At 42.5% G+C, this 20440-nt stretch overlaps 1 protein-coding gene across 1 annotated transcript in view; it reads right to left on the reverse strand.

The window, feature by feature from the left end:
• The window catches only part of LOC137273354 (nucleoporin NUP188-like), a 48603-nt gene that overhangs the window by 2109 nt on the left and 26054 nt on the right, over positions 1 to 20440 (reverse strand). Inside the window, exons 30-49 of the mRNA XM_067805965.1 lie at positions 19581 to 19697; positions 16697 to 16765; positions 15481 to 15584; positions 14940 to 15089; positions 14193 to 14268; positions 12902 to 13033; positions 12151 to 12225; positions 11209 to 11294; positions 9810 to 9964; positions 8949 to 9166; positions 6914 to 7045; positions 6593 to 6661; positions 6146 to 6253; positions 5518 to 5670; positions 4209 to 4346; positions 3887 to 3961; positions 2437 to 2561; positions 1856 to 1934; positions 1316 to 1447; positions 300 to 367 (exon numbers count right to left, since the gene is read on the reverse strand). Of these exons, the coding sequence (XP_067662066.1) occupies positions 300 to 367; positions 1316 to 1447; positions 1856 to 1934; positions 2437 to 2561; positions 3887 to 3961; positions 4209 to 4346; positions 5518 to 5670; positions 6146 to 6253; positions 6593 to 6661; positions 6914 to 7045; positions 8949 to 9166; positions 9810 to 9964; positions 11209 to 11294; positions 12151 to 12225; positions 12902 to 13033; positions 14193 to 14268; positions 14940 to 15089; positions 15481 to 15584; positions 16697 to 16765; positions 19581 to 19697 (2261 nt within the window). The remainder of the gene's footprint in view (positions 1 to 299; positions 368 to 1315; positions 1448 to 1855; positions 1935 to 2436; positions 2562 to 3886; positions 3962 to 4208; positions 4347 to 5517; positions 5671 to 6145; positions 6254 to 6592; positions 6662 to 6913; positions 7046 to 8948; positions 9167 to 9809; positions 9965 to 11208; positions 11295 to 12150; positions 12226 to 12901; positions 13034 to 14192; positions 14269 to 14939; positions 15090 to 15480; positions 15585 to 16696; positions 16766 to 19580; positions 19698 to 20440) is intronic.

The raw sequence follows: 20440 nt of genomic DNA on the forward strand, positions 1-20440 counted from the left end.
CATGTGGTCATGTTTAACTTGTATTTTTTTCGATGAATGTATCCTGCCAAAAAAGGAAACAAATTTCTGAGAGAGGAGAAAAAATCATTTAAAACTTGCCACAAAGCAAAGAATGCATGTTGTACTTGAGTCAGTCAAAGTCATGTGACACAGCAGACGTTGCTGGAATACTTCTAACAGTGGCGTAAAACCATACTCACTCACTCCATCAGATGGTATAAATTCTTTAACAGTGGCCGATTGAAACAATATATGCCCATCACAAAACTGCTAGAAGTGCTGTTATTTGGAGCACTCACTTAGGTATATGCTGGCTTGTGGCAGCTTCTGGCGACCGGTGTGGTGAGCCCGTCCCTCTCGGATCCAGCTGTCAACAACAACAGGTACATTAGCATCGACAGCACTGGAGCAAGCAGCTAAAGAGGTGGAGGAACAGGATGAGAAGAGAAGTTGGCAGAGAAAGAGGAGGAGGAAAAGGAAGAGAAGATGGCAAAGGAGGAGGAGAAAGAGAAGATGGCAGAAAGAGGAGGAGAAAGAGAAGATGGCAGAGAAAGATGACAGAGAAAGAGGAGAATGAGAAGATGGCAGAGAAAGAAAGAGGAGGACGAGGAAGAGAAGATGGCAGAGAAAGAGGAAAAGAAGGAGAAGATAGCAGAGAAAAAGGAGAAAGAGGATGGCAGAGAAAGAGAAGGAAAAAGAGAAGATGGCAGAGAAAGAAAGAGGAAAAAGAGAAGATAGCAGAGAAAGAAGGAAAAAGAAAAGATGGCAGAGAAAGAAAGAGGAGATAGAGAAGATAGCAGAGAAAGAGGAGGAGAAAGAAGATGGCAGAGAAAGAGGAGAAAGAGAAGATGGCAGAGAAAGAGGAGGTTGCAGAGAAAAACAAGGATGTTGAGAAAGAGGTGACAATGATAGAGAAAGAAAAGATGGTCGAGAAAAGGATATTGCAGAGAAAGAGCAGGAAGTTGAGAAAGTGGAGAAGATGGTAAAGAAAGAGGAGGAAGTTAAGAAAGGGAAGGTTGTTGGGGATGCTGAGACAGAGAAAATGGCAGCGAAAGAGGGGAAGTAGGTTGAATAAGCGGAGAAAATGGCAGTGACAGGAAGAAGAGGTGGAATACGAGAAAAGAAGAGGTAAAGTAAGAGAGAGGGTGGAGATGGAGAAAGAGGTGGAGATGGACAATTAGAAGAAAGAATAGAGGGTGGAGATGGAGAAGGTGGAGGGAGAAAGAAGAAAATGGAATGTAGCAGGAGAAGGTGAAGAGTCAGATAGTATTTTGGTGGAGAAAGAGGAGAAGAGGAGATGTGACTTGCCACTCACCTTACTGAGTATCCTATAGCAGGTGGTCACACAAGATATGAAGGTGCCGAACGTGGGCTGTGTCTCCTGATCCACAGAAGGTGTGCTGAACCCCAGACCCAGGAAGCAGTCGTACTCACTGATGTCCATGCTCTGTCAGGGAAAACAAGCATTTCGTGGATACTACAAAATAGGAGTGCATGTATTATGGGTTTTGTTTTGTTTGTTTGTTGTTTCACGCCACACTCAGTAATACTCCAGCCATATGGCAGCGGTCTGTAAGTAAGTCTGGAACAGACTATCCAGTGATCAGCATCATGAGCATCAATCTATGCAACTTGGATATGATGACATAAAGTCAATCAAGTCAGCAAGCCTGACCACCCGGTCCCGTTAAGTTGCCTCTTGCAACAAGCATGGGTTGCTGAAGGCCATTTCTAACCCGAATCTTCACAGGTTCATGTATCATGGGCCCTTATTAGTAAACAACAGATATAAGGGAAAGTCTATTTGGCTTAAACATCTTGTCTTTACCACCTCTCCACAACCTGTCACGTTTACCTGATCCAGGAGGACTTCGCACAGATCGGGGGTGAAATGTTTCAGTGCCGTCAGACTCCGAGACAAAATACTCAACATTCTGAAAAAAACCCAAAACTATAAAATTGATTCAAAATGCTTGATGCAAGCTTTATTTGAACAAAGTCTGCTTCAAGGGCTTGCGAATGTAGTCTCCTGTTGTAGTTACATGGAAGAGATTTCAAATCGGAACTAATTTAAATGGGAATGTTTTTTCACTATTCCTTGTTGGGTTCATATTTTTCATATAGTGCCTTACAGCAAAGTTGCACTTTGTCATTTTGACTTGACAACACGTACAATGATTACATAATACCATTTAGAAAGTGGCCAAATGCAACATGTCATATTTGGGATTTCACGTTCTTAGTAAAGTACAAATTCTAGTACTTTTTGGTTGAGTCACATCCAAGATTCGAGCCCTCAGAGTCAGAGCCTAGCCCACTCAGTCACCGTGACTTCCACGGTGTACAATGCTACCTGAGTTTACACAGATCAGCAGTCTACCTGAATTGTACCCAGACCAGCTGCCTACTTGAGCTGTACGCAGACCAGCTGCCTACCTGAGCTGTACACAGACCAGCTGTGTGGTGGGCTGTTCCAGGTCCTCCGTGGATGCCTGGTGCTGCAACATTGGGGACGAATGGATGGAATCTTTCTTGCTGACTCTATCCTGGCCTCGCTGTTGCTGCAATATCAACAGAAGGTAAGACAACCTCAGGGAAGATGACATGCTCATTCACCAAAGCAAACAGAGAGAGTGAGTATGATATTTTAAATGAATACCTCAATGTTCATCAGGCAGATAATTTGTACAAGCAAATCCCTTCACCCAAGGGATACAACTCTGACATGCTGTAAGTACATTATTATATCTACATGAGGCTTAAATTTGCTGCCACTTACTACTTCCTATCACAGATAGTTCAGTTGCTGCACTCAGCAATATTCCAGCTATATGGCGGCAGTGTGTAAATAATCAAGTCTGGACCAGACAATCCAGTAATCAAAAACATGAGCATCGATTTGCGCAACTGGGAACCGGTGACATGTCAACCATATCAGCGAGCGATCTCGTAACCACTGCATTGAGCATCAAAGGTTCATCAAAGAAGCTTCAGTATGTGATGCTGTGCCAATGCTACATAATAGTATGATGGTCCACTTTGGAGCACTTTGAGCATGCACATGGGATGGCCTATAGAGCTATATAAATATCCATATAATAATGTAATACTAACAGGTCTTTGAATGGCATTTAGAACTGATACACAGAAGAAACAATTTTTATGGATGTCAGCTTCTTTATTACGAGGAACACAACATTTCAGAGTATATCCTTACTCCTTTATCAGGTGAATGAATGGTATGAGAGAGATAGCAAACATATGTTCATAGAAGATCAACAAAAGTATAAGATGCAGGAAAAACAATGGAACAAATGAAGTCACTACTTGACAGTTAACCAGTCACCACTACTTCAAAGGGATACAAACCATACCTACCGATAAGGAATAACAACTTTATTCACAAAAACTAATAAGTAATCAGCAAGTGAACCAACAACATGTCCGATCAGATGGACGCTTGAAGTAAAAGTGATTTTTGGATGTCCAGCGCATGCGCAGGTGGTGAGATCACGTCATGCATATACATTCGTCGATACATGAGGTAGTCATTCATGGGAATGGCGAATCAACAACTGTCTGATCTTGTTTAAGTGAAGCAAGCTTGAGGTAATATGCATAAGAGCTATGGTAAGGTAAGTTAAAAATGGAACAAATGGTAGCCACCACTTGACAGTGTTAACCAGTAACCACTACTTCAAAGGGAGAAAGGTTGGAAGATGTGAATATGGAATCAAATCCTGGTCTTCAGTGTCACAATCGGATGCTTTAACTAATGGGTTACTACACTTCAAAGAGACAGATATGATGACGTATCTATTCATCTTACCCAAGCATAGGGGCCCGACCCTTTCCTACCACTTAAAGTGACACAAGTGTTACTGACCTCAAGGACATGCAGCAGATATCGAGGTCTGATAAGCAGAGCGATGAAGGTCTGGTTCATGTACACCATTGAGGTCTGGAACAGAACATTTGAAAATACATCATAGTTAGAAAAGGAACAGCTAACAGCTAATCATTGGATTGTGATACCACTGTTGCAGATGACATCCTCACAATGATGTGGAATGCATTGTAATTTGATTTTTTAAAGTTACATCAATTAATCTTGTGCAAAGAGATATATTCAATGGAAGAAACAAAATCTGGTAACAAATCAGAGATAAATTCTGCAACAACATTAACATCATTATCTAAAAACTAACCAGGAACTTGTCTAGCACATCCGGCAGATGAAGGCGCCACTCCCGACTAAAGGCAGACAACTGACAGATGAAGTCACAGGATGACTCTGCCTCCCTGAGTGCTGTGTCCAGCAGGCTGATACGGGCAATCTCCATCGACTGGGGAAACAGAACGCATATCAACTTTAGGAAACTGACTATGAATCTGTTGTTCCACCAGAATAGGTCACATCTGTGTTACATTATCCCAATCTGCGCTCACTGTCTGCATTGTAATATGACAAGATGCAACGCCCACCTTACATCGCAATGCTAATACCTCTCATGTGTTAATCTACTGCAACTTGAAACAACCACATGTGTGCAACACCTACCTGTTTTATATTATCAAATGTGCAACACCCACCTGTATTATATAATCACAATGTGCAACACCCACCTGTGTTATATTATCACAATGTGCATCACCCACCTGTGTTATATTACCACAATGTGCAACGCCCACCTGTGTTATATTATCACAATGTGCAACACCCATCTGCGTTATATTATCAATAATCTTCCTAACACATAAATGTCACTTTCTGATTGACTAAACGCTCCTCTACTATTTCCAACGTATCCCACTTACAAGCACCGTACATTGCAATGCACGTCGCTGCCTATGGCAACTCATTTGATACTTTGCGATAGTACTTCTTTAACTCAAATAACACCTAATCCCGCATGATGAAGGGAAATTACCGATGTTGTGCAAATGCAAATGGCTGGAAGGGAAATAACTCAAAAAAGTTTTTTTGTCTGCAAAATCTAGTGATGGTCACTAGAAGAATTGTCTCGCATTCCAAAAAATAAATTTTGACAAAACTTTCAAATGTAGTCCCTGTGAATATTAAGAAGAGAAATTACACCGTAGTGACTTTATTAAGACAATACCTGTGAGAAACTTATAATGTGCAACACCCATCTGTGTTATACTATCACCCACCTGTGTTATCACAATCTGCAACACCTACATGTGTTATATTATCACAATGTGCAACACCCATCTGTGTTGTATTATCACAGTGTGCAACACCCATCTGTGTTATATTATCACAATGTGCCACACCCTCCTGTGTTATCACAATGTGCAACACTGACCTGTGTTATATCACAATGTGCTACACCCACCTGTGCTATATTATCAAAAGTGCAACACCTACCTGTGTTATATTATCAAATGTGCAACACCCATCTGTGTTATATTGTCAAAATGTACCCAACCATCTTTGTAATCACTTGTATCCCATCCCTTCCTGCTTATCAGACGTTCATGTGCCCCACCCACCTGTGTGATCCTGTCCTGATGTGCCCCGGCAAAGCTGAGAGAGTCCTCCAGGAAGGAGTGTCTGAGTGCGGCCAGCACTGTGGAGTACACCTCCATACACAGGCAGTACACGTTGTGCCACGACTGGACCATGGGCACAAAGAAGCTGCCAGACTGAAAACAGGGACATAATATCACCATAAATGGGGAACACACTCATATTCAAAAACAGTTTTTAGACACTAGTTACTAATTGTGAACACAATCATAACACGTTGCTAAGTGATTTGGGAGGTACCATAACTGCCTTTAAATAAGATGTTTGGAAAAACAGAATAGAGATCTTTAAAAAGAGCGAGCCCATTCATTGTCTATTCGCACAAGTGGCTAGAGAAACAAACAAGCTTATGCTCTCTCCACTGGGTCAATTTGACAGAGCTCACGTGTGAACATCCATGTTAGACTTTTGTGTTCAGCAAAGTGGTTTATCATTAAGAGTGATTAACGTGATCAGGCTTGCCGACTTGGCTAAACCATTGTATCTTTGCCGAGTAGATTTGGTTTGGTCCAGACATGACTGTTCACAGATTGCTGTGATGTAGCTGTTCTATTTCTGAGTGTGACAAAGTAAAGTATACATAGAAACCACCTTAAGGGGCACCGCTGGCCGGGAGAAGATGTCCTCATTAGTGTAGCAGTTGGTCGCTACAAGGCAGGTGTGAGGCGTCAGGTCCGCCAGGGACAGTGCTGCTGAACCCTGCAATACAAAACACAGGTATGCCATCAGCCAGTACTACACTTAAATCACCTACACAGTACATCCATTTACCAACTGCACATATCAATGCTCATGATTTTGATCTCTAGACTGTTTGGTCCAGACTCGACTAATTACAGACCACCGCCACACAGGTAAAACTAAACTCACTCACATACTCACCTGATTGTCTTTAGATATACCTTGACTGATTTTACCTTGATTGTACCCACAGTTATCAATTAAGTCTACATTTATCGTTACTGTGCACATATTTACCTTGACTACACATTAGTTATGTCAGACCCAGGTAAAACAGAAACAGTAGCAGTTACGTACCCTTTCAGACCGGGCCACACTCAGAAGTAGCAGGAACACAGCATGGACGTATGGCAATCCTCGCTTGGCCTGAAGGTAGACATATATTGCAGACGTTTACATATTTTCTAATAAACCTTTGTACTCATTCCCTTTTCAAGATATCAGTTCATAGTTGAATCTGTTAAGACTATCATTGTTTCTGAATAAAAATGTACAGCATATTCAAAACGAAAATACTGTAATTATTTTTGTCAAAATGGCCGCCATGGTGGATATCAACAGAGTAATAGTCCCTACTCAACAGTCTTGTAGAAAAGTGATGTAGAACAGCATGCCTACCTTCATGAATAACTCCACAGAGATGAGCAGGGTCTGTAGGATCGAGTGTTGCTGCAGGATGGGCATCCACACCTGGTCGTCCCCGATCACCTCAATCAGTTCCTCCAGCAGACTGCAGGTGACAATCTGAAGCTGATGGACACACAACACATGTATCATTAATCATCATTACACACTGAACAAATCCACAGTGATCTGATAAGTCACTGCTTGCTGGATCAAAATGGCACACAAAATATGTCAATGGATATATGTCAGCAGCTTGTGGCTTTTTGATAGGTTCATCACGTGTCAGAACCCATGAAGAGGATTCTACAAACAGAAACTTCAGGTGGTCTCACTATGTACAAAAGCAGTTAGCTTGACACTTGCCTCATTGGTTCAAACCCAAGCCTTATATGGAAACAAGTTAACTGAGGGGGTAGTGGGGTGGCCTAATGATTAAAGCATACACTTGTCTCATTAAGGACCAAGATGCAATTCCCTGCATGGGTACAATGTTTGAAGTCCATTTCTGATGTCCGCTGCCATGATATTGCTGGAATATTGTAAAACAATGTGTAAAACTAAACTCACTCACTCACTCTTAACTGAGCGTCCTTGTTCTCTGCCTTGCACTAAGTGTGGGATTCATCTTGAAACCAAGGCAGGATATCTCAGTAGGCTAGCACACGTTAAGTGTACGAGCTCTCTCTCTCTCACGCAAGCCGTGAAAGTCTTGAAATGGGCATTAAAACCCATTTCATCTCTATCCGTCAACAACAGACACAAGTCCTCGCTACTACGCTCGCGTCACCAAGCTGTGTTATTCTTGGAAAAGCATTCCAGTTCTATCACAGTGTCACATTAAAGAGGGTAAAAATCAAGATTTAATGCTGCCTACAATATCATTGCAAATTCACTGCCAGTGTAGCATAAAACAACAATGTGTGAAGTTGCTTGTACTTTTCCGGTGAGAAAGCGAGCATGCGTGCATGCATAAAAATTTCACATCACTTTTACCAAAATCCCAGCAATATCACACTGTAGACACCAGACATGGGCTTCACAAGTTGTACCCAAATGGGAAATCAAACCCGGGTCTTTGGTGTGAAGAGGAAATGCTTAACCACTTGGTCCACCCCACCACCCCTATGTACCACTCCAGAATTATACTAATGTTATGGTGCTGGACCACTGGGATAGCATGCCACTGTCAAACATGGATCCCCTACTCTGAAACATGGATACCACACTGTCAAACATGGATACCACGCTGTCAAACATGGATCCCCTACTCTGAAACATGGATACCACACTGTCAAACATGGATACCACGCTGTCAAACATGGATACCCTACTGTCATGAATACCACACTGTCAAACATGGATACCCTACTCTCAAACATGGATACCCTACTCTCAAACATGGATACCCTTCTGTCAAACATGGATACACTACTGTCAAACATGGATACTACACTGTCAAACATGGATACTACACTGTCAAACATGGATACCCTACTCTCCAACATGGATACCACACTGTCAAACATGGATACCCTACTGTCAAACATGGATACCACACTATCAAATATGGATACCACACTGTCAAACATGTATACCTTACTGTCAAACATGGATACACCACTGTCAAAACATGGATACCCCACTTAAACACAGTACACTACCAAACTGTTTTATCCCTTTCATGGTGATCACCAGACATGAAAACAACTACATCTCATGCTTTTTGTACCAGGGAGCAAAAGACAGACTGATCTGCTGTCTGGTTATACACACTATGCCTGTACCACTGACCAAAACTTGAAAACCTGATGAGATGAAGGTCTTAAAGGCTAATCACTGAATATGGTTAATCATCACAGTCAGCACAAAGCTAGGAAACAAAACACCAATTCCTGAATACACACATGACCAACTATAAACTTGATCTGTGAGGCATGTTACACATAGACAGACTCACAATTACATAACTTTCAGAAAAAATGTCTGACCTCCTCTCAGGTCTTGAGTTCTCGATCCTTCAACTCACTTTAAGTTTCGCATCAACGGTCTCCCCATCTTTGCTGCTTGTATCCCTGGGTTCCCCCTCTTTCAGCTGGGTGCGCCCTTCGTCCCTCATCTCCCCAGTCTTGGTCTGACAGCTGCCAGGGTCCCTCATCTCCCATGGTGCTGGCAGCTGGCGGGAACTCTGTATCAGTACTGAGCAGATATTGGGCAGCAGGTCTGTCAACTTGTCCGTGTCAAGAGCTACCGAAGATATCAGCACAGTCAGCTGGATGTACAAGACATTACTAGCACTACAACGTATCATACAGTAACAACCGTAACCATTGCTACCTAACGTAACAAACAACATCGCAATATAATGGCAGGGGACACCAGCAATGGGCTTCACGCAATGTGCCCATGTAGGGAATCAAACCAGTGCCTCTGGCATGACGTGCGAATGCTTTAACCACTAGCCTATCCTATGGTTCGCCACAGTTACAGCATATCAGAGCTACAACATGCACGGTGCTACAACATAACACCATAGGTACAGCATGCCACAGAGCGACAAAATATCAAAGAACTAAAAAATAATGTGGAGTTACAGCATGCCTTAACCAGCAACATACAACCAGACCTACCATATACAGAGCTTAAAAGTACCCCCAAAGTTACAACATGACACCATGCTACCTTTTATACTGAACAGCAAAAGAAACACACATTTTGAAAACACAAAATCTCATAAAAACGTTAATGTTTGTCTTTAATTTAAAAACTTGACCAAAAGACAGAGTTGCATTTCTTTTGCTGATCAGTATACATCAAGAGCTTTATCACACTACCAGAACAACAACATCGCACCACTAACATGCGAGAGATACAACTGTGTTGGACTCACCAACGCTGTTTTCCTGTCTGCTGTGCTGTAGCAGGACGGTGAGACAGCCAAGAAGGCCGATTTGTACAGAGGGGATGAGGGTCTCACTGTTAGCACATGTCTCACCAACAGCCTCCCGCAGTGTCACCATCATGGCAGATGGCTTACTGATGCAGCTGAAAAAATGGCATGTATTTGTGTTAGAGATAGCGAATCAGTTTCAGTAAAACAGAGAAAATGACGTCACTTGAATTTGATGTCACAGTAGCTGATGACATATTAATGGTCTTCAAACCTTATTGCAACTTTATCACCTAGGAGGATCGCCCTCAAGCAGTATCAATGGTTGAAGTACATAAACCTGAAGTTCGCTTCTTACTATATATTAGGTCATGTCTTGCTTTCCCAGAATAAGGGAATTTGAGGTATTTGTTTTGGAGGGACAGGTTTTACTTTTTGCTAGAAAGACCTCTTCCCAGGTTTTACGTATCGTTAATAAGACCGCTTTCCAGGTTTTACTCTTTCTAACTTTATATTCACATTTAAATGATACATGAGAGTTGGAACATTTCAACTGAAAAATATCGTTCATGATTAAACTCAAAGTACAAATGATTTCACAAGCAAGATTGGAACTACATATCTCAGATTCGTAGGCACCACACGACCACCGTAGTGGGGTTAAATTATCTACTTACAGCTAATGTCATTAAATTGATTTTACGAGCACTTCAGTCATTGTTATGTAGCTTCATTAAATTAACATCTACATTGTAATTATCCATCATTGACGGTATATATGTTAGAGAAAACACTTCTCCTCCGTTTTGGTATGAAATATAAAACCATCAGGGTTGGGATTTTCCTCCCCCTCCGGTTTTACATTGTCTTCCAAAGAATCAGAGGCATGTTTTCTCCTATACTTAAGATATTCTTAAGACATCAAGCCTAACATATTCATCATGCCCTGAGTCAGTTGGTCACTTAAAACTAAACATTGAGAACTGAAGGACGTTCACCTTCAGAGTTACCTGCCTTGCTTCATAATGCTAATAGGGGTTTGACCAGTGTACTGGCTATTGACACAAGCTTCATATTCCAGACAGAGTTACCTACCTTGTCTACTGTTTGAGCAGTGTGAAGAGTACAGTGTTGACTACCGACATAAGCCTCATGCTAAGGACACAAATGTCATGTTCCTGACAGAGTTACCTATGTTGTCCAGTGTTTGACAAGTGTGCTTTCTACTAACACAAACTTCATCTTCAAGACAGAGTTACCTTTCTTGTCCAGTGATTAACCAGTGTGCTGGCTACGGACACAATCTTCATGTTCCAGAGAGAGTTACCTGCTTTGTCTAGTCCTTGACTAGTGTGCTAGGTACAGACACAAGCTTCATATGAGTTCAAGTGAGAGTTACCTTGTCCAATGTTTGATGAGTGTAAAGAGCAGGGCACTGGCCACTGATGCTAGTTTCATGTTTAGAGCTGTTAGGCTCCCATTAAACTGAAAACAACACAAAAACTTAAGTGAAGCAAAAACATATACTAGAGCACTGTATATAACTGATGTAGCATTACCTGCAGTAATATTTACAGTCTAACACACATCTATGAGGTTGTAGCTGTTTACAGCAGTTCACACAACCAAAAGCTCTTTTTAGAGATTTTCAAATTCAAATTAACACATGGTAGGTACAGTGAATGCTTGCTAAGTAGAAGACGAAGCTTGGTATGGTGTTGACAGACCATCATCCTGCCCATGAGGGCCACAACTCAGCACAGCAAATGGTGTTACCTTTTACAAATGGTTCACATATTCTGATTAAAATGAGTTCTTTTCATTTTTCACTGCTTTCAGCAATACTCTATTCATGCAATGTTATAAAAATTAAAGTCTGGACCAGACACTCCAGTGATCATCATCACTGATTCTTGAAAATCAATACTATGGTTTGGGTGGTTAATTGCTTACAGGCACACTAAGCAATATTCCAGCTATATGGAGGTTGTGAGTAGATGATAGTATCTGGACCGAACAATCAAGTTGTCAATATCATGAGCATTGATCTACTGGGATACGATGACATGTGTCAAAAGTCAGAGAGCCTGACCACCCAATCCTGTTAATCAGTTCTTCTTCTAAAAAGCATGGGTTACTGAAGATCAATTCTAACAATCGTCCCTACCAGGTCAGTACAAATGGATTTTCAAAGCAGTTTAATCTGCAACTTCAGCTGCTAGCCAAATGCCTGTGTCTGGTAAAGCCCTGTAATCTCAAGTAAAACCAGCTTGTTACACTAACACTAATATCTACGGAAAATAATGCCAAAAATCAAGTAAAGTGGTGACCAAGATCTCACCTGGGCCTGAATTCCAGCCAGTAGATCCATGATAATCTTCTCCTTCACCTTGTCAGGCAGTGTTAGATCATCCACCTAGAGAGACGACAGACTTACAGAGTTACAGAGTGAGACAATATACCTTAACCTTGGTTTCTATTTACATCACTTTAACACTGGTACACTTGAGATACACCACAGGGATATGGCACTGTGTGACTACTGTATTTGGACTACTAGCAATAATACTGCTACAATCATGTGAGTGGTTGAGTGGTTGAGTGAGTGAGTGAGTGAGTTTAGTTTTTCGCCGCACTCAGCAATATTCCAGCTATATGGCAGCGTTCTGTAAATAATCATCAAATCTGGACCAGACAATCCAGTGATCAACAGCATGAGCCCTGATCTGCACAATTGGGAACCGATGACATATGGCAACCAAGTAAGTGAGCCTGAACACCCGATCCTGGCAGCTGCCTCTTCAGACAAGCATAGTCACCTTTTGTAGCTGAAGACCTATTATACTTCACAGGTCTACAATCATGAGAGTTAGTAAGTGAATGAGTTGAGTTACTCCAGCCACTGAGTGACATTGCCAGTCTTCATAGCAATGGTTGCGTTGTGACAAACAAAAGTCACACTTAAAACTTATGCAAGTCTTGGTGAAAGGGCATTTTTGTGGAACAGATTGCAAACCCCACAAACTGATATTAGCATTGGGACCAGAACAGGAGCATCAGTGACACGAACAGAGCAGTAATAAAATAATGACCTTGAACTTGGACGATGTGATGAGGAAGTTCTTCCAGGCCAACAGGAGCTGCAGAGTAGCATTTTCCTTCATTTCTTCATCCCCACCAACTTCAGCGTTCTCCCCCTCTGCCACCAGACAACGTCTCAAGAACTGAAGCACAATGGTGAATAGTGATGAGGTAGCCAGTAATACTAGAGGTAGCATGGCAGGTATTAATGAAGCACAAATTTCAGTGGGTAGCCCTGCATTACAGTGCTCTCTCATCATGTCAAAAGTCTGTGTTCAAATCCCATATGTGTAAAGCCCAATTGTGGTGTCCCCAGGTTTGATATTGCTGGAATAGTGATAAAAACAGACAAACAACATATTCATCCACTCTTGGGGCAAGATGATGGTCGATAGTGTGAGCATGCCATTTGGTGAGAAGCCACACCAAGTTAGCCAAGACAAAGTCTGATGGAGGTTTCATGGTGTAGCAAATAATGACATCTACGCCAGCATGCATAACATACTCAACCCTGGAACACACACCCACCTACACTCGCAGCCAACTCCGCTTCACGAGTCTATCGTAGCTTTATGACTGTCGTACCTAATATATTGTAACACAGACTTACAGCACCTGTCCTTCAGCTCCAGGCAGAGCAATAACAAGTACCATTGTTGATTGTCTTTGTGTGGCATGGCCAGTGGGTCAGTTCAAAACTTTTGGGTTCCCCATTCCACGAAATGATGTCACTATGACAACTCTGATGAGCTTATTTTACAGTATAAACAGATTTCAAATATATTTTCAGACTGCTGTGAGCATGTGCAGAGCATGTAAAAATATCCACTGCAAACGTCCAGTTTGGGGGTTTGTTTACAGACAGTGTAAATACACTGAAAATAACGTTATTAACTACATGATTATTTACTGTTCACAGCTGAGTACATACATCCATTTGCCTATGCTTTTCTATTATTGGTGTCCTAGATCATATTTTGGTTGCATCTGCATCAGAAATGTTGTTTTTGTTAGTTGTGAACATCGCGAGACAAAGATTAATGTGACACCAATGAAATGGAGGTGTGACTGTTGTAGTGATACAGTAGCTTTGTCAAGGACCATGGTCAGCTTGGAGTGTAGAGAGTGTGTGTGTGCCCTTAGCCCTATGATCACTTAGTGGAATCGGAGTCTGCTGTCTGGGCAAATGCTAAACTCATAAGTCCATGAAGGGGATCTCCAATATTATGAAAATAGTACTCAACAATGGAGGATGGGATTACAGCCGTTAGTACCACAATGCTCAGACCACCAGTCACCTACCTCAGTCCACGTGTTGAGTCGTTTGTCCTTGGAGATCATCTGCAGGGATTTCTTCAGCTTATCATCCAGTTTGGAGCTGGAGGAGAGTCAGAAATAGTCAGCTGTCAGTACTAGTTTCCATGACATCACAACATTTCTGTATTCTGATTTTGACCAAGTTTTATGTCAATGAGGTGCTGATGACACGACGTCACAATGATACATGCAATCCAGAAATATGCCACTATTTCAATACATCAACAAGTATTGCACATGTCGACGTTTATATTTCCTCTCTCTAAAGTCTTCCATACAGTAAACAGTTTTTGTCAGTTAGTAATTCAGCATGTCATTCATGTCGCACCAGCAGAAGCTGGAAAGCACCATTAAGGAGGCTATGATTACACGATGCCATTTAGAAGTGGTCATATGCAACATATGTCATATTTGGGATTTCACTTTCTGAGTAAAGTACAAATTCTAGTACTATTTTTGGGTTGAGTCCCATCCGGGATTCGAACCCGCACCCTCAGAGTCAGGCACCTAATCACCAGCACACATGTGGAAGTCGCGGTGACTGAGCGGGTTAGGCGGCTGACTTTGTGTGCTGTTGATTAGGTGCCTGACTCTGAGGGTGCGGGTTCGAATCCTGGATGGGACTCAACCCAAAAAAAAGTACTAGAATTTGTACTTTACTCAGAAAGTGAAATCCCAAATAGGACATATGTTGCATTAAGGAGGCTGTCTGGAAAGGCTGGCCATCTTTACCTGTGGATTATGTACAGTTCCTGTGCCAGGATCTTGAAAACGAATGCCACAGTTTTTATTTCATACTTGAGGGAATGATCATTCATGTCTGATGTCGGGTCAGGCAGGTTCCGCGTCAGTGGAGCAAACACACTCGGCCAGAAGGCATCCCTGAAAGAAATACAGAGTCTCTTACTGCTGGCCCCATTACTTCAAGCAAGGGCACTAAGTATGTGAGACAGAGCAGGGTATACCAGCTTCAGGCCACATTTACAGAAAGCAGGGCACACTCATTTGCTTTAGAGCACAATCAGTAAGGGTTCACTTACATGGTGCAGGAGAAAATGTTAATAAGGACAAACCTATTTCAAGCAAACTAGTACTTATCTCATTTGCGATACACTTACACATGGCTGGAGGTGTCTGTTCACTTTAGGCATACTTACTTGGTGCAGGAGGAAAAGTTAATAAGGAAATACCTACTTAATGCAGGCTACATTTATCATGTTTGCAACACACTTACATATTGCTGAGGGTGCCCACTCGTGTCAGGGATACTTACTTGGTGCGGAGCACCTCCATGGCCGTCTCCCGTAGTCCACGCCACAAGGAATGGATGAAGTCAGCACAGGCACACAGCAGGTCTGGGGGACACTGGTAGCTGCTCTGTGAACAAGAACAGTAACTCCTGTAACAAAACCTAGAAGTAATGCAAAAACACTTTGTTCATATCCTAAACCAAAACCTCAAGAAGTATTCAGTAACAATACCAATCCTGTATGAATATAGCTCACACATGTGGCTAATCACATGATCAGGAAATTGGTTGTTTGTTGTTGCTTAACACCGCACTCAGCAATATTCTAGCTACATGGCAGCAGTCTGCCATTAATCAACTCTGGATCACACAATCCAATGATCATGAACATGAGCATGAGCCAACCAAATCAGCAAGAATAACCAACCAATCCTGTTAGGTGGTAGGAGATAGGCTACGTTTGATGCAGTGACACCACAAGTACCAACATCTGTAGACAGACTAGGACAACGACATCATAAGTTTGCATTTCATACTCATGTATAAAAGACATGTGACCAAAACAATAAATACCGAAACAAACTGGGATGCCCAAGCAGACAAATCTTAGCACTGAAATCACCAATATTGCAGCTCAACTACAGGCAATCAAAAAGCAAGCATAGAAATCACAGAACTATCTGTGCAGTTTTGAGGAAGTGATTAAGGTTTAATGCCACTTTCAAAAATATTTCAGCAATATCATGGCGGAAGACACCAGGAATGGGCTTCAAATAATGCACATATGTAGGGAATCATAGTCTAGCCATCAGCGTGACAAGCCAATGCTTTAACCAGTAAGCCCCATGTCGGGTTTGATACGAAGGAGTGTCATTTAGAAAGTGGTCGAGTGCAACGCATGCTATATTTGGATTACACTTTCTCAGTAAAGAACGAATTCTAGTATTTTTGTTGGGTTGAGTCCCATTCAGGCGAGCTACACATCTGATTGACAGGACACTGAGTCAGCCTCCATCCACAGTGGCTGCCAGAGAAATGGAAGTCGGACTTTGTGTTCCCATCTGATGAGTATAATTTGGCATGGCCAAAAAGAATACACAATGCCAGTAAGTGGTCAAACATAATGCGTCATATTTCAGACAAAAGTACTGTACTTTACTGAGAAAGCGTAAACACAAATATATCATTTGTTACGCTAAACCACTTCAAGCACAGTGGTAACATGGAGGAGCTGGTTCACCTGTTTCTTGATGTCCATCAGGCTGAGTACTGTCTGCAGACAGGAGCTCTTCCCTAAACTCAGGTCTTGCTGCAACAGAGAGACAAGTAGTGAGTGAGTATAGTTATACGACATCTTTAGCAACATTGGTAATTTTAACTCTCTTCGACCCAGTGTGGAAACGTGCTGTCAGCTAAGTTGAATCAAAACTTCTTGGCCTCTAACCACCGGACCTCTGCCCCTGCAATAGATGCCTGTCAATTGTCCTGTACGCGCAGCCGATCACGTGACCTCCTCTACTTGTCATTCTCTTCTTGAAGCTCCAAGTAATCTGTGATGCGGGGGAGGGGTGGGCATCCATTGCGTGAGATAGGATTAGTTAAAATTTCCAAATTTTTATGCATTATCCCACAGTTGGCTGGAGGGCCGCAAATTACCCTCTGACACACTGCACAGGCGAGGATGCATTCCACAAGGAGGCCAAGAGTAGCACCAACTCCCAATATGCTACTCTGTACTTGTGATGGGTTGTTTCGGAAACCCCTTGGCTTACATGGCACAAAAACTCTAGGGAGTCGGCGCTCAGAGTAAATGTGGTTTTAAGTAAAAAGGAATTAATGCCGCTGCCTCACGATTTATCAGGAGACCCCAGTGATCTGGCATGTCCCTGCTTCGAAACTACCCCCCACAGAAACACACAGGATAGCGGTGAAAGGAGGAGTAGCCCGGATGCTCAACTAGTTTAACATTCGGTACCGATCTCCCTACTTACCAAGGTGAGAAACGACCTACAGCATTCCGCCATAAGTATTCGGAAAATCCTCTGACGTAATTTTAATATGGTGTTAAGTCGCGCTGTATTTTGGACTGCACTGCAAAAACTACGTCGTCTTACACCATGTAATTTTGACAGTGGTTGGTACCTCACGTAAGCCTCACGTGTACAAAGTTGTGACGTCACTTGTCGTCTCCTTCACTGAAATCGTGATCGTAAACAATGTGGGTCGGAAATCGAAGGAATTGTCATTGACAGTAAAAGAAAAGATCATCCCATTATTTGAAGAGGGATAAAAAAAGATCTGAAATTGTCAGGATAGTTGCAGTGCCTTCAAGCAATGTTTACAGTTTTTTAGACAGATATTTGACACGAGGAAATACAGAAAATCGCTATAGAAGTGGAAGGCCAGTTTTGTTCAAGACTCGAGATGAACGACGACTTTCGTCATGTGTAAAAAAGAATCGTTGGAGCTCCTTGAACGCAGAGACAGAAGTTTCTCCAAGCGAACTGTTGAGAGAAAACTACACACTCCCGAAACTGCTTCCACTTAACCCAAGATGTTGAGTCACTACCCTGTGAATCGGCATGGAACCAAAACCACTCTGAGGAATCGAAGCACTGATTCCACTCGGCACACCCTTAAACAAAGTACTATTTGCCATTGGTGAATCGAGTACGATCGACGCAAGGAAGCACTGAACCATGCTGGTGAATAAACGATGCCCCAGAACAGGTTGTCAGTTCACCCACCAGAGGTAAGGTGAATGCTGTCACATTGTGAATCGCCACATCAATTCCAAGAGGTTGAGTGAATGCCACATCATGTTGGTGAAACAAACGCTTCCCCCTGAATTGAATCGCTACCACGCAGAGGATGGGATAATGCTCTCAAACGATTCTCTTTGTATGACTCACTCAAACACCCTGGGATGTCAAGATCTCGTGTAGACGATCAAAGCACATTCGAAGCACATTCGAAGTGGTAAAAGAATGCCTATCCATCTGCTGAATCGACGAGTGATCCAGAATCGTAACAACCAACATCGGGCGGGAAACGACTGGTGGTTGAGAAAGCACTACCATACGTGGTGGTGACGAAACTACGCTAGCGTCCCTTAAACTCCCCGAAGTCGACGGATGAAATAACTGTCTGAGATCCTCACTAAGATAAGAATCCGAAGCCTCCCGTAAAAAGTCTTCATCTGACAACCTAGATGCAGAACGCCATGTCACCAAATAGGGTGGCCTTTTTTTTGCCTTCTTAGGCGCTGAAGAACCATCTTCTGCCCTGCGCCTATCTCTATCTGACGTCCTCTCTATCACCCGCCGGTACAGATCAAATTTATCGTCATCTAATTCCATACACAAACTACATCTAGATGACCTCTCATACAAGTCAATACAATTGACACAAGAATTGTGCAGATCTGCCGACGAAAAGTTGCAGTTATATTCACCACAATGCTTGCGTTGTTTAGAAGTATTCTTCTCTTTAGAAACATCCATCGTCAATCACTAAATCAAGCTATCAATTCTCTTGCAAAACAACACGTCCAGCCTCTGGAATGACAAATAGAGGAGGTCACATGAGGACGTCGACTGTGCGTACAGGTTGATGGACAGGCGTCTATTGCAGGGGCAGAGGTCGAGTGGTCAGAGGCCAAGAAGTTTTGATTCAACTTAGCTGACACCACGTTTCCACACTGGGTCCAAGAGTGGAAGAGAGATGCATAACGTGAGGTAGGATAAGTTTAAAAATTTCAAGCAATATCATGGTGGGGAACACCAGAAATGGGCTTCACATATTGTACTGACTACCAACACACCTCTGTCTCAACATCACACACCTTCCTTAGTGGTATTTACAAGGTGGTACGATGAAGGGGAACACTTTTTATGGATAGACGACTTTATTGCAATGGATGCAATGTTTCAGTGAAGATAATAACATTTGCTTGATAACGGTGTTAGGATCTACTCCTAGATGTTGCATCCACTGCAATTAAGTTGTCTATCCATAAAAAGTGTTCCTCTTCATCACACACCGATCTCACCAAATCACCTCTATCAGACAATAATCCCATGCATCTCACCAACACACATAACCCACCCACCCATCCGCCTTACCTTCTTGCCATCTGAAGAGTCCACCATCTGCACATTGAGGAAGACCTCGATGAGTCCCGGCTGTGTCTCCACACACTCTGATAACAGCTCCAGGATCATAACCTTCAGCCGTAGATCCTGGGACAGACAAGACACTTGTCACTACACTCAGTAGCACCATATGACTGTGAAGATCCTGGTTAGAACTGATCTTCAGTAACCCATGCTAGTTGTAAGGAGCATCTAATAGGATCAGATGGTCAGGCTTGCTGACTTGGCTGACACATGTCATTGGTTCCCAATTGTGTAGACTGATGTTCATGCTGTTGATCATTGGACGGTCTGGTCCAGAGTTGATTATTTACAGACTGTTGTCAAATAGCTAGAATATTGCTGGGTGCATGGTGAGACCAAACTTGCTTACCCGACAGCACTGTCTGTCAGTGTGTCTGCACATGACATATCAGAGAAACTACCCTGCATAATGTCACAGTCACATGTGTTACACCACTTGAATGAATGAATGAAATGTTTTACAGCTACAGTAAGTATATTCCTGCAAAATCACAGTCTGTTGTGTTCTGTTGTGTTACCAACTATGTACTGGTTCCACAGAATCCCAATAAAGATACAAGAAGAAGACATGGTAAAACAGACTTCCTTTAATCTCCACAAGGAGACATGCATAGGTCACTGTGACCCAGTCAGCCTTCACTCACCACAGGTTGTCAAGCATGGGTCACTGTGACCAGGTCAGCCTTCACTCACCACAGTTTATCAAGCATAGGTCACCGTGACCCAGTCAGCCTTCACTTACCACAGGTTGTCAAGCATGGGTCACTGTGACCAGATCAGCCTTCACTCACCACAGGTTGTCAAGC

This window comes from Haliotis asinina, chromosome 2 (assembly GCF_037392515.1).
Source record: "Haliotis asinina isolate JCU_RB_2024 chromosome 2, JCU_Hal_asi_v2, whole genome shotgun sequence".
NCBI classification, from domain to species: domain Eukaryota; kingdom Metazoa; phylum Mollusca; class Gastropoda; order Lepetellida; family Haliotidae; genus Haliotis; species Haliotis asinina.